At 42.2% G+C, this 13,003-nt stretch overlaps 2 protein-coding genes across 2 annotated transcripts; one reads left to right on the top strand and one right to left on the bottom strand.

Annotated features, from left to right (window-relative positions):
• Positions 1–2,590: 2,590 nt before the first annotated feature.
• On the bottom strand, positions 2,591–7,106 carry LOC117305349 (mandelamide hydrolase-like). Its single transcript, XM_033790216.1, has 2 exons — positions 6,900–7,106; positions 2,591–4,934 (listed from the first exon to the last, which is right to left on the bottom strand). Exon 2 carries the CDS (start codon positions 4,910–4,912, stop codon positions 3,551–3,553), a length of 1,362 nt encoding a protein of 453 aa, XP_033646107.1. The 5' UTR covers positions 4,913–4,934; positions 6,900–7,106; the 3' UTR covers positions 2,591–3,550.
• Positions 7,107–9,363: 2,257 nt separating this feature from the next.
• Positions 9,364–12,664, top strand: LOC117304946 (mandelamide hydrolase-like). Its single transcript, XM_033789591.1, has 2 exons — positions 9,364–9,709; positions 10,380–12,664. The coding sequence occupies exon 2, from the start codon at positions 10,405–10,407 to the stop codon at positions 11,758–11,760; it is 1,356 nt and encodes a 451-aa protein (XP_033645482.1). The 5' UTR covers positions 9,364–9,709; positions 10,380–10,404; the 3' UTR covers positions 11,761–12,664.
• Positions 12,665–13,003: the final 339 nt, after the last annotated feature.

Below are 13,003 nucleotides of genomic sequence, written 5' to 3'. Positions count from 1 at the left end.
AACAAGGCATGAAATATTACCATTCTGTTCTTCTTTGATGTAAGTTTGTATTTATAAATCAACCCTCCTACTATGCAACCATTCATTATCATCCACAGAAATAGGTTACCAGCCATAGTTAAACTAAGTTTACATTGTTGCAACTGGTACCTTAAAGAAGTTTCCTAAGCAGTATTATTAAGCAGTACTATCTGCTTTATGAATTTAGTCGCCCTGCATGATTATACGCAGCCACTTATAAAAAAATAAGTGTACCTGGTCAAATTGGTGGCACTCAAAAATCTCCTATTTGATATTCAGGAAACAAAATATATCAACGACAAAAAATCAACCATGGGAAAACTTACCATACCGGATGGAGTATGTGCCCTCTTGAGTATGACACCAACCAAGACTGTGAGGGCGGGCTATTAAGGATAAATACTCAAAAACGCAAAGCAGATTTCAAGCGTATAGGTCTAGTTTAAATGAAGTAGCCTTTAACCCACCATAGTCTCTCCTAATGTCATCAAGTTTTCATAATACATAATCAAAGGATACAGCAAACAGCCAGGCCGACGACTGTTGCAGTCATGGTACCCCGAACTCTAAATAACCGTTTATAGCTGAGCTCAGGTATTATCATCCATGTTAGGTAGGTCCTAAGAGCGCAGTAAAGTATCACTGCGAGGATGGTAAAACCGTCAAGCAAGGTTCCTTTGGCATGATTTGGACCCTGAAAAGGAAAACGGTGTTAGTGTGAGACTTTTGACTAAACACTGATGTGTGTAAGCACTAAACACTCAGTATTTTGAGAGACTAGAACGGATGGGACGTAAAGCTGTTGGTCCCATGTGTTGTGTAACGCATGTAAAAGAACCCAGTGCACTTTTCGAAAAGAGAAGGGGTTCGCCCCGGTGTTCCTGGCTGTGGCTGCTGTATGCGCCGTAGCACCTTGTAAACCCTTATAAGGTGCTAAATAATTGGGTCTCAAAATTCATCACTGCAATTACCTATCTTTCTGAAACTTTGTATATACTTAGCGCCTTGAGTACCTATTTTGGTAGATACGTGCGCTATATAAGACTTCGATATTTTATTAATAACAAAACACAGGCATGTTACTTGGGATTCCACAACCTTTGCCAATGAGCAAATGTCTTACCAACTAGACCACTGAGATTGCCTCGTAGTTAGAGACAGCTCGAATCCTAGCAGCGGGTACCGCAAAGAAAAGATAATAAGTTTGCATCAGGCAGGACTTGGGAGAATAATATGGCCTCCGAGTATTGTGCAGTGAAAACCAGTTCAGCGCTCCAGAGACGCGCGAACCAAATTCGGTGTCTATAAAACACTTTAGGAGCGACTGGACGCGTCTAGATATCGAAAGATCGACTGTTGCAGTCGTTCAGAACGTATCTCGAGTCTTTTGTTTCGGACGTCGATCTTGTCATTAGTCGAGCCAATGTAAATGTTATGTAAAAGTCGCCTGTCTGAAACCAAAATTTATTAAAATTGGGTCGACCTAGAGTCGCTCCTAATCATTTTGGTTCGGCGCAACTCTGGCGCACCTGTATGAAACGGGTGTTATATTATTCATCTTTGATGAAAAGTTAACATCGAAGAAATTACCACTTCATCGAGCCCGTAATGAGCAGCACCACTGGCCAGGTTAGCAACAAGCAAGACGACTCCAACCAAGAACAAGAAGCACGCACATGCGTTGCAGTTAGAGAGTTTCGTCCGTAATAGAAAGTCTGGTTTGGGAGTTGCGTATTTTTTCTTCCATCTCCAAGTGAGGACAAACTCATCGACGGTGACTGTTGAGTAGAGAAAATGAAACTTTTTCAGAAGAAAAGAGGTCACTTTTTACGTCACTCTATTAAACCAGAGGAATATATACCTTATTAATAGTGAAGTTTATTGGGTAGGGCGCCCTCGCCTTGAGCTCAAAACGATGGTGACTGGTCCCTTGTCTTTGGGTGCGTTCGATTAGCTTCCCTATGGGTCGACCCCGGTGTGCTCATCCAAGTGACGTATTTTATTTTTCCAGGACGAACGTGGGCACTGATCATTACCTCACGTTCGTCCTGGAAAAGTCGCATATTTTTTTCAGGACGAACGTGTGCAGATATCCACAAGCGGGGCACTTGGGGCTGACCCGAGGTGCACTGACGTCACCACGAGAAGGGTCACGTGATGATGCGTATTTTGTTTCCAGGTGAAACGTGGGTAAATATCTGCACACGTTCGTCCTGAAAAAAGGACCTCAATGCATAGGATCTATTTTCGGCAAAGGTCTCAAACTAATGATAAGAAATTCCATTTAACTTACCAATCCCGATGGTTATGAACAGAAGAACCAACATGATGTTTCGTTGGACAGAGACTGCACCCATCCTGTGTACAGCAATAAATCTTTGTTTTATAACGAGGCTCGGGCCCGGGGTATAGTGGCATCTTGAGGGTCGTTCACGTTTACATTGTAGTTGTTTAACTTTCTTAAGATGGTGCACAACGTCTAATTACTGATCCTGCTACAATATGAACTTAAAGGCACTGGACACATTTTTTTATTTTTTTTATTATTTTTTTATAATAGTATTCTCACTTTGGTGATATCCAATATTTTGCATGCATAAAACAACACCCTTGTCGCACTTTGTGTGCTTTCAGATGCCTGAAAACGTTGCTCTGTAAATTTCCCTTTTGCTCAAAAGCGTTGACGACTAAAATGAAGCTGACAATTTCTACAAGTAAATAATTATTACATACTCTTCATTCACAGTGTGAATACTTGTCATTGTCATGGCCAAAAACAGGATCTACAAAAGATATCAAACCCTCTTTAAAGATAATTGCTTCGGCAGAGACATTACTTTATATGTGTTTCGTGAAATCAATCCCAGTGTCTAGCATGATTGTAAATAGGGAGAAACACACAGATCATACAGAGAAAACTACCACGTGCAGAGTTAAACAACATTATTCAAACTTAGAGCGCCAATAAAAGTCACAATGCTAGAGTATAATTGGTGCACAAAGCATATCGCGACTATTTTTTAGTCTAGTGTGCATGCATGAAACAATGTCTTGCACGATTAAAAAAGAGCAACTTACGTAGTAATGGTGAACAGAAAGGCCATTGCAACAGCAAAGAACGCTATGCACAGCTGTGCCAGTTCCAACTTCTTCATTATAAGTATATTGGTGGGTTTGGACTAGGCCTAATAATAATTATGATGTGTCGAGAGACAGCTTGGGTCCTACAAAGACATATTTTGGTGGTGGATTCAACTCTCTCTAAAATGCGTAAAGATGTATTTTTGTGCAGGTCGACGATTCTAATGTTACGCTGGTTAACACGCGCGTTGTCCCAAGGTGTGACGTATACAATGCGTCTGTTACGTCATCCGCCGTCAGACATCGACATCAGAGAGTAGAGTGGCTGATACGCCTTTCTTAATTTATGTATAATGAGATACGTCACAATGCTAATCCAAAACGAGGCGATGGGCGCAGCCACTGCAAGTGATGGGGGACGTGCGCCCTTTCTCTAAGGTTAAACAATCTACAGCTCAAGAGCTTTTTCGATCGCCTTTGCAACTGCGATGAGACGCCTATCATTCCCAGTGAGGCCTTCAATCTGCATTCCAAAGGGCACCCCACTCCCTCTGACACGCCCACCCGGAATCACAAGGGATGGGTTGTTGCAAATGTTACCGCAGTCAAAGTTTTGGATGACCGCCATCAGCAGAGTGGGATCCGTGTCAAATGCGCTGATCAACGGCGGTGGTATCTTGTTGGCAGGCATGAGGATACAGTCGAGTTGGTGATCCTCGAAGTACTTCTTCATGTCCTCTCTAAGCTTGTCTCTGGCTGCCATCGTTTCCTGGTAAAGCTCAGGACTGACGGGGTTCTTCATTGTATCCTTGAAGAGCTCTTTGACATCTGGTGAGGCTATCTTGTTGAAGACATCCTCGACTGTAACCTTGTGACCATGGTGCTCCATATACTCCTCCAGTCGAGGAAGCAGCTCATAGTTGATGGTAGGCATGATGTATTTTTCAACCATCTCAGCAACTCCTGGAACTTCACCTTCGTCTATGATGATAAAACCTTTGTCTTTAAGTTCTGCCAAGAATTTCTCCGCATATTCCTGGACCGCAGGGTCTAAACCTTCCCAGAAGTGCGGTCTCGCTACTCCAATTCTAATCTCTGCTGGTGTGATGTCATCTAGAGGTTCCTCCCCTGCCATCACGTGATCTAGGATCGCGATGTCATCGGCGCTCCTTGTGAGGGGTCCAACTGAGTCACGCACATGCGACATCTTGACACCGTAGTCAGCCGGCCAACGGCCGCTAGTAGTGCGCAGACCGAAGACACCATTGAAGGAAGAGGGAATTCGGATTGATCCGCCGGTGTCAGTACCGAGGGCAACGGGGACGATATCAGCGGCGACTGCCCCTCCACTTCCACCGCTACTTCCCCCGCAAATGTAGTCAAAGTTGTGAAAATTGTGACTATCTCCCGTGTACGTATTGATGGTCGACACCCCAAATGCTAGCTCATGCATGTTGGTCCTACCAGCGTGGATTGCTCCTGCATCAAAAAGCCTCTTAGCAACTTCAGCTGTGTGCTTGGGTTTGAGACCAGCTAGACCCGGAGTACAAGCTCCAGTCGCCTCTCCTTCTACGTCGATGTTATCCTTTATGGCGATTAGGATACCTTCAAGAGGTCGATTGGACTTGCTCTGATACCTGGCATCTGCCTCCTTGGCTTTCTGCAACATCCGCTCTGTATCCATGGAGACGAAGTAGTTGAAAATCTTCAGGTCCTCAGCCCGCTGGATCATCCGCTTAGTATACCCTTCACACGTCAGGGTACCTTTCTTGAAACGGTCCAGGAGATCTCCGATTGTAAGACGATACATCTTGAAAACTCCTCACAAAAACCTGCAAAGAATTGGTCGAGATGATAAGTTACATTCTATTATGATCGTTCACAGGCAAGAATTTCACATTAATAAAATATTAGTCTTCCAATCACAAACTTTACTGCATGTGTGTCCCCCCTCAAAAAAAAAAATGGCGGTCTGTGTACAGACTACTTCTTATGGCGCCCTCTGTGAATCAATATTTTCCTCCCCATATTATTTTCCCATGAGACGACAGAATCTCGGGAATAACGCCAGAGACCGGTCTCAAAGCCGGAGAGTGTAGATTCACCTTTGACCTACATTCATTTCACATGGAGATACGCACAAATTCTACACCAACATGCCATGCAAGTACACCCACATGCAAGTACATCCACATGCATGTACATGTACTGTTTTGATTGGTCAATCGAGGTGACCTCAGACCAATCAAAACAAACCCAGCTACGGTAGCTTTTAGTCACTGCATATTTTATCAAATGATATAATTGTATCCAAATGAAATCACTGGATCTGAGTAGCAGGTATCTGTCTATAAAGACAGGGACCCAGTCTAAATCTGTTTTTTTTTCTTTCTGCATCCTCCCTTTTTGTAAAATGAAATGAGTATCTTTTTTTTTTTTTTTTTTTAATGGCCGCCCGACACATTGTTTTTTACATTACAAACGCACTGGGCTTGTTTTCCCGCTGAATAATAATCATTGCAGCATGCAAGGTTTTCAAAAAGAAATAATCATAAAAAAAATAAAAATTGCAATACCTGTTTTATAAAAAGGCTTTTGTATACTATAGGCAATCTACTGAGTTTGCCCTTGGTAACAGTATAAGATAACCCACAGTGAGTTTCCGGATCCAACCACCATCTGACTTCCCCATAATGCTGACGCAAAACACAGTAGTCCCTCATTTATATAGGTGATTGTTTTAGAGCCTTGAAGAATTAACAAAATGGCGGTCGGTTTTCAAAATGGCGGTCGGTTTTTAAAATGGCGGTCGGTTTTCGGTATTTTTTCCCCCGAAGGAACTCTCCCATTACCATTTTTAGATAAATTGATTCTGCCCTCGGCAGCAAAAATAACCCACAATTAACATACACCGGGATCCAACCACTGACTTCCAGAAAGACGAGGCAAACAAAACTAGTCTCATTTTTTATGATGATTATGTTTTGCAACATGAAGAATGAACAAAATGGCGGATTCGGTATTTTTCTCCGAAGGACTAAATTCAATTCAATTCAATTCAATTCACAAATAATTTTCCATGTTGACAATGACAATTAAACATACAGTTGAAAACAAATTATGAAAAGATGGGTACCGCATAATTCAATATAAAAAATGTAAAGAATTTTCAAATAGAATATTATAATATCGAGTGTAATTAGCATGCTAGCCAACATGCAGGGAAAACGGTTATAAGCTTACTGCGTTTGTACATGTCCTTGTGACAACCAGGGACTATAGGACACGACAAGGACAAAATGACGATGACACGGACCAGATTAGTCACTAGTTATCAAAACATCAGTCTTTGTACAAACTTCTGTACAGTGGACACTATTGGTAATATTGTCAAAGACTAGTCTTCACAGTTGGTGTATCTCAACATAATATGCATAAAATAACAAACCTGTGAACATTTGAGCTCAATTGGTCGTCGAAGATGCGAGATAATAATGAAAGAAAAAGCACCCTTGTCACACGAAGTTGTGTGCTTTGAGATGCTTGAATTCGGGACCTCAAATTCTAAACTTGAGGTCTCGAAATCAAATTCGTGGAAAAATTACTTCTTTCACGAAAACTACGTCACGTCAGAAGCCGAGCCGTTTCTTACTACGTTTTACAGTGTCAACCTCTTCCCATTACTCGTTATCAAGTAAGGTTTTATACTAACAATTATTTTGAGTAATTACCAATTAGTGTCCACTGCCTTTAAGCAACAATTTTGCTTAAGCAGCTCCATGATATTGGGTACGTACCTACAATCCAGTTAAGTGGGAAGACCTTGGGACTGCGAGTCGTTGGTGAGAGAGGCTATACCGTACGATCGACGAAATCAACGGTGGCCAGCTCTGTGCCTGCTATGTCGATCCACCGCGCAACAAGGGAGGTCAACGAATGATTTTCTCTGGCCTTCCTCTATGGTTTGAACCTTTGATCCATCTATGATTCGAACCTATTGACCCAAAACGACTGTGTTGATGTCATACAAGCCGCAACCACACAAGGTTGTAGGGGGCTATTGAATTAGTGTGTACCACACTAAAACTCGCAGTGGAGACTATGATTACTCAGTATTAATAAAATTGTTAAGTTATAGATGGTTATTTTTTTCTTAAGTTGTATTTCTTAAATTGTCAGGTTATTAATAATCATTAAATTAAATGATTCAATTAATAAACCACATATCGAATATTGCTTTTTGAAGAGCCCACACCTTGTACAAGCCTAGGCTTCCTGTCTGCGACCTCCACATACTGTTCTATCATTATTTGCCCCTTATATTGTACATGTACAAACGGTATGGAAACCAACAGGTGTTGTTCAAGTGTTCTAGAAAATGTGCCATTAATATTATTGTGCATGCTACGTAGCCGGCTGTTTGAGATCTGTATAGTTAGGCTGTTCCAGTGTAAAAAAAAAAAAAAATCGTTGAATCAGATTGTTTTTTTCTTCAGATATTTTGAGTAAAAGCAAGTACAGAAATCATGTTTTTACCATAAAAATAGATGCAAGTGTAAAAAAAAAAAAAAAAAAAAAAAATGATGGGACATGTAATACACAAAAAAATAATAAAAATTCATTAGTTGAACCAGAATTTATGTTAAACAGAATTGAAATCGAGTTGGGCTGTTATACAGCAACCAATGCTAAATAATAAATATCCCTAAGACTAAAAAATAAATTTAAAAAATCAAATACATTTTACAGACAACTATGACAACTATAAACTTCAGACTTCTTTTAAATTTTTGGTAGGTCAACCATTTTGAATATTATCTGCTATTTATCCCAGAAAACAAATCCCAAACCGTCCTCTCGTCTGAGCTGAAGCCCCAAGTGCAAACAACGCAAAGCACGCGCAAATTGTCAAAAACAACCGCGGGCCAAGCTAACCTGAGCTGCAGATCCAAAGTCAAAGCCATGGTTTCGAAAAGGGCCTATGTCCCCCCCCCCCCCCCTTGGAATTTAACATAGGCTGAAGGTAGCAGTGGGATTCAACAGAGGGCGCTCCCAGAAGTACGCTAGTTTGTATAGTTCGCGCCATAATGGAGATGGGGTGTTTTAATAGTTGAGTGAAAAAAGTACCTCTTTCTCAAAAACTACGTTACTTCAGAGGGAGCCGTTTCTCACAATGTTTTGTACTATCAACAGCTCTCCATTGATCGTTGTCATTAGTTTTTATGCTAACATTAATTAATTTTGAGTAATTACCGTGAGTGTCCAGTGCTTTTAAAAGACGTGTTCTGTTTTTTTTTTTTTTTTTTTTTTTCCCCGTTCATACAACAAATAATTCCAATTAATAGTAAACAAGGGGATAGACTAAATAAAATTTACCAAACCAATACACATGATGAGTCCAAAAATTAATAAAATAGACTTTGAATTGACATAGGAATAAAGTAGTTCATTGATGTAGTGAGCTTTTTAATACTAGTGTTATTCAAACACCATAAAAGGAGACTTTGAGGGTGTCGTGGCCGAGTGGATAAGAGCACCGAACTCAAGCTCTGTTGCTTCTGTTCAACAGAGTGTGGGTTTGAATCCAGGTCGTGACACTTGTGTCCCTGAGCAAGACACTCAACTATAATTTCTTCTCTGGGTACCTGTGAGGACAGAGATGGTTCTTGTGATTGGTTTAGCCATGTAGCGCATATAATTGTCGCGCAGGCTGTATACTCCCCAGGGAGCTGAGATGGTTTAAGGAATGATTTAAAGCCATTGGACCCTTTCGGTAAACAGTGTTGTCCAAGGCCCACACTTTGTGTACCACAACTTCTACATCAAATAACAAACCTGTGAAAATTTAGGCTCAATCGGTCATCGGAGTCGGGAGAAAACAACGGAAAAACCCACCCTCGTTTCCGCGCGTTTCGCCGTGTCATGACATGTGTTTCAAATAAATCCGTAATTCTCGTTAACGAGAATTTATATTGTTTTGCTGTTTTCTCAAAAAGTAAAGCATTTCATGGAATAATATTTCAAGAGAAGTCTTTCACCATTGCCTACTGTAAACTCTGTAAGTTATTTGTAAATCTGTGAATTTTTTTTTTCTGAACCGAAAGGGTCCAATGGCTTTAAGGCCCCGCGAAAAAGCGTAATTTGCATAATTCACAGTCACGTGCTCTTACCTACCAGACGATAAAGACGTGACTGTCTGGATTAGAATAGTAATCAGTTTACATTGTCAGTGCACTTTGGTGTAATGGTTGATTGCAAACAACAAACAGACCGGAACTGTCAGTAAATGGGAGTCCTGTATTGTTATTTGAGGGGTTTAGGCAACACCCCAAGGGGGTGAGAATATACTGCCTCGCGGTGTTTGAATTGTAGTAATTATTAGAGAGTGGGTTCACACGGCCGATCGGTGCAATTATATCGCAGTAGGACGTTGGGTATCAGCGCTTGCGTGAAAAGGGCTAATGAGAACTGGATAAAACACCCGGTGGTGTGATTTGCTGAGTTACGTTACGTTACGTTAACAATACGTGATACCTTATTGTGACGATCACTAACCCTCAACTCTGCGCACGACTTGTCAGAAGCTGAAAGTCTGTCCATGTGTAAGGTAAGTTCAACCTTTAAAACAACCCCAAAGCAACAACAATAATCTTTTCAATGCAATGTAATCACTCGTCCTGGTCAAAAGGATAATCTTTTATTATTGACAGTTTGGCCTATACCTGCGCATATTTTTGTGTTAAGATGACAAAAACAACTCTCTATGTTTCTACCATGTCCCACCTACAACCATTTTAACTTAACTGCAGTTATAAAGCGCGTTATCACTATTTCAAATCGCTGTACAGTCAAAATACACATAACTATCTTGCCTAGCAATAGGACGAAAAATTAATATAGTTAATTGTAAACTTGCGGGTACATGTATACATAACCATGTGTACACCTCTTTGTATGAGTGTTGGCTCTGATAAAAGCAAGGGTGTGGTTTACACATATGGCTGTACCCACAAGTTTAATATTTATGTATATAGTTTATTCTATTCCCACACCATGCAAAGCTTAAGACACTATTGTATCATTTGCGCTAAAAGATATTGAGTTGAAGTCATGGAAACTTGAGCCTTCGAGAAAGACTCTGCATGGGTCGAAACGTCAAGCCATTAACTATTTGTTGGTCATGAAAACTAATGTGATTAAATAATACTCTGTGTGTGTGTAAAATATACTTGCCAGTGGCTGAATGGTGTCTGAACATCTTGCCCAATTCTTTTCAGGTTTTTTGCTGAAATTTTGTTCAAGATGTATCGTCTTACAATCGGCGATCTTCTGGATCGCTTCAAGAAAGGTACCCTGACGTGTGAAGCGTATACTAAGCGGATGATCCAGCGGGCTGAGGACCTGAAGATTTTCAACTACTTCGTCTCCATGGATACAGAGCGGATGTTGCAGAAAGCCAAGGAGGCAGATGTCAGGTATCAGAGCAAGACCAATCGACCTCTTGAAGGAATCCTAATCGCCTTAAAGGATAACATCGACGTAGAAGGAGAGGTGACTGGAGCTTGTACTCCGGGTCTAGCTGGTCTCAAACCAAAGCACACAGCTGAGGTTGCTAAGAGGCTTTTTGACGCAGGGGCAATCCACGCTGGTCGGACAAATATGCATGAGCTGGCTGCTGGAGCGTCAACCATCAATCCGTACACAGGAGATAGTCACAACTTTCACAACTTTGACTACATTTGCGGGGGGAGTAGCGGTGGAAGTGGAGGGGCCGTCGCCGCTGATATCGTCCCCGTTGCCCTCGGTACTGACACCGGTGGATCAATCCGAATTCCCTCTTCCTTCAATGGTGTCTTCGGTCTGCGCACTACTAGCGGCCGTTGGCCGGCTGACTACGGTGTCAAGATGACGCATGTTAGAGACTCAGTCGGCCCCATCACAAGGTGCGCCAATGATATCGCGATCCTAGATCACGTGATGACAGGGGAGGAACCTCTCGATGACGTCACACCAGCAGATATTAGAATTGGAGTGGCGAGACCTCACTTCTGGGAAGGTTTAGACCCTACGGTCCAGGAATACGCGGAGAAATTCTTGGCAGAGCTCAAAGACAAAGGTTTTACCATCATAGACGAAGGTGAAGTTCCAGGAGTTGCTGAGATGTTTAGCAGCTACTTCCTACCAACCATAAACTATGAGTTCATCCCTCGACTTCAGGAGTACTTGGATCACCACGGACACAGAGTACCAGTTGAAGAAGTCGTCAACAAGATAGCATCACCAGATGTCAGAGAGGTATTCCAGTCTATAGTTCAGCACCCAGTCAGTCATGGGCTTTACCAGGCAGCGATGACAGCCAGAGACAAGCTCAGAGACGACATGAAGAAGTACTTCGAGGATCACCAACTCGACTGCATCCTCATGCCTGCCAATAAAGTACCCCCTCTGTTGATCAGCATTTACGAGCCCCCTACAGAAGATGCAATCACCCACAATGAGGATTGCGGTAACATTTGCAACAACCCATCCCTTGTGATTCCGGGTGGGCGTGTCAGAGGGAGTGGGGTGCCCTTTGGAATGCAGATTGAAGGCCTCACTGGGAATGATAGGCGTCTCATCGCAGTTGCAAAGGCGATCGAAAAAGCTCTTGAGCTGTAGACTGTTTAACCTTATAAAGACAAAGGACCACAAAAGGAGTTTGAACTTCCCGGGCTATCTAACCCTACACATCAGACTGGTATGCTCATTGCCAAAGCACAAGGACCACACGCTAGGATGATGATTCAAAAGAGGGCGCTATCAGAAGAAGTTTGTACACAGTTTGCCGTATGTGGAATAGGGGGGACAGAATCTCCTGCCACACCAGCATTTGGCTAGTAATGGTTAATATAGCACTAGTTTTTGTATCAGCCGGGGTAGAGGGCGCGGGTAGACAGGCTTGGGGTTGCACCATTTCGAAATTGCGCAAGTGCTAACTGTTGAATGAGGTGCATTCTGGTCTATCTAGGGATCAAACTTGATCCATAGCTAGACCAGAATGCACCTAAGTACATGCCTAACGCACGCGCACGAGTATTTACGAAAGATCTACTAGTTTGGGTGCGTTCGTTCAGTTCGACCCCGGTCTGCCCCGTAACGTTTGAATAGCTTTGACGGGGCTCACCCGGGTCATCCCCCAGTTCCCTGACTTGAGGAGCATGCATGCCGTCACCACGAGAGGGCGAGTGTGATCGTTCGATTAGCTATTGTCAGGGGCTCAGCCGAGTGAGCACTGCGGGGTCGACCCAGCGGGAAGCTAAACGAACGCATTATAATGTAGACAAAAGTATGCACCAAAAGTATCAAATTCGTTTGAATATGAACGCACTATTTGGGGGTCATGTGCAACCATGGAGGAAGGAAAATAGACTATTTTCCTTCCTCCGTGGTGCAACTAAAAGATTGTATTGTGTATTTATGGCAGGCTATCACAACATTTGAGTCCTGTGCTTAAAAAACGTTGCCTTGGATCGGTCGAGTTGGTCTTCGAAAAGCGTTCGAAACCGTTTGTTATAAAATGCATATGGGTAGAAAGATGTTGTAAAAGTAGAATATAATGATCCACACAAACATGCCTCGAAATTGCACGGTTTTCCTTTTACCTCGTCGACTAACACGGTCGGCCATTTATGGTAGTCAAATTTTTGACTCCCATAAATAATGGCCGACCGTGTTAGTTTGCACAGTAAAAGGACAACCACGATCATTGTATTCTACTTTTACAACATCTTTCTACCTATATGCATTTTATAACAAACGGTTACAAACGCTTTTCAAAGACCAACACTCGTCCGATCCAAGGCAACGTGTTCCTTTAAACTTTTGCGGAGATTTCATAGTTTTAGCCTTTAAATTTGGTCAT

Source organism: Asterias rubens, chromosome 22, assembly GCF_902459465.1.
Source record: "Asterias rubens chromosome 22, eAstRub1.3, whole genome shotgun sequence".
NCBI classification, from domain to species: domain Eukaryota; kingdom Metazoa; phylum Echinodermata; class Asteroidea; order Forcipulatida; family Asteriidae; genus Asterias; species Asterias rubens.
The sequence above is the reverse complement of the archived record's forward strand: the minus strand, read 5'-3'. Positions and strand labels throughout refer to the sequence as shown.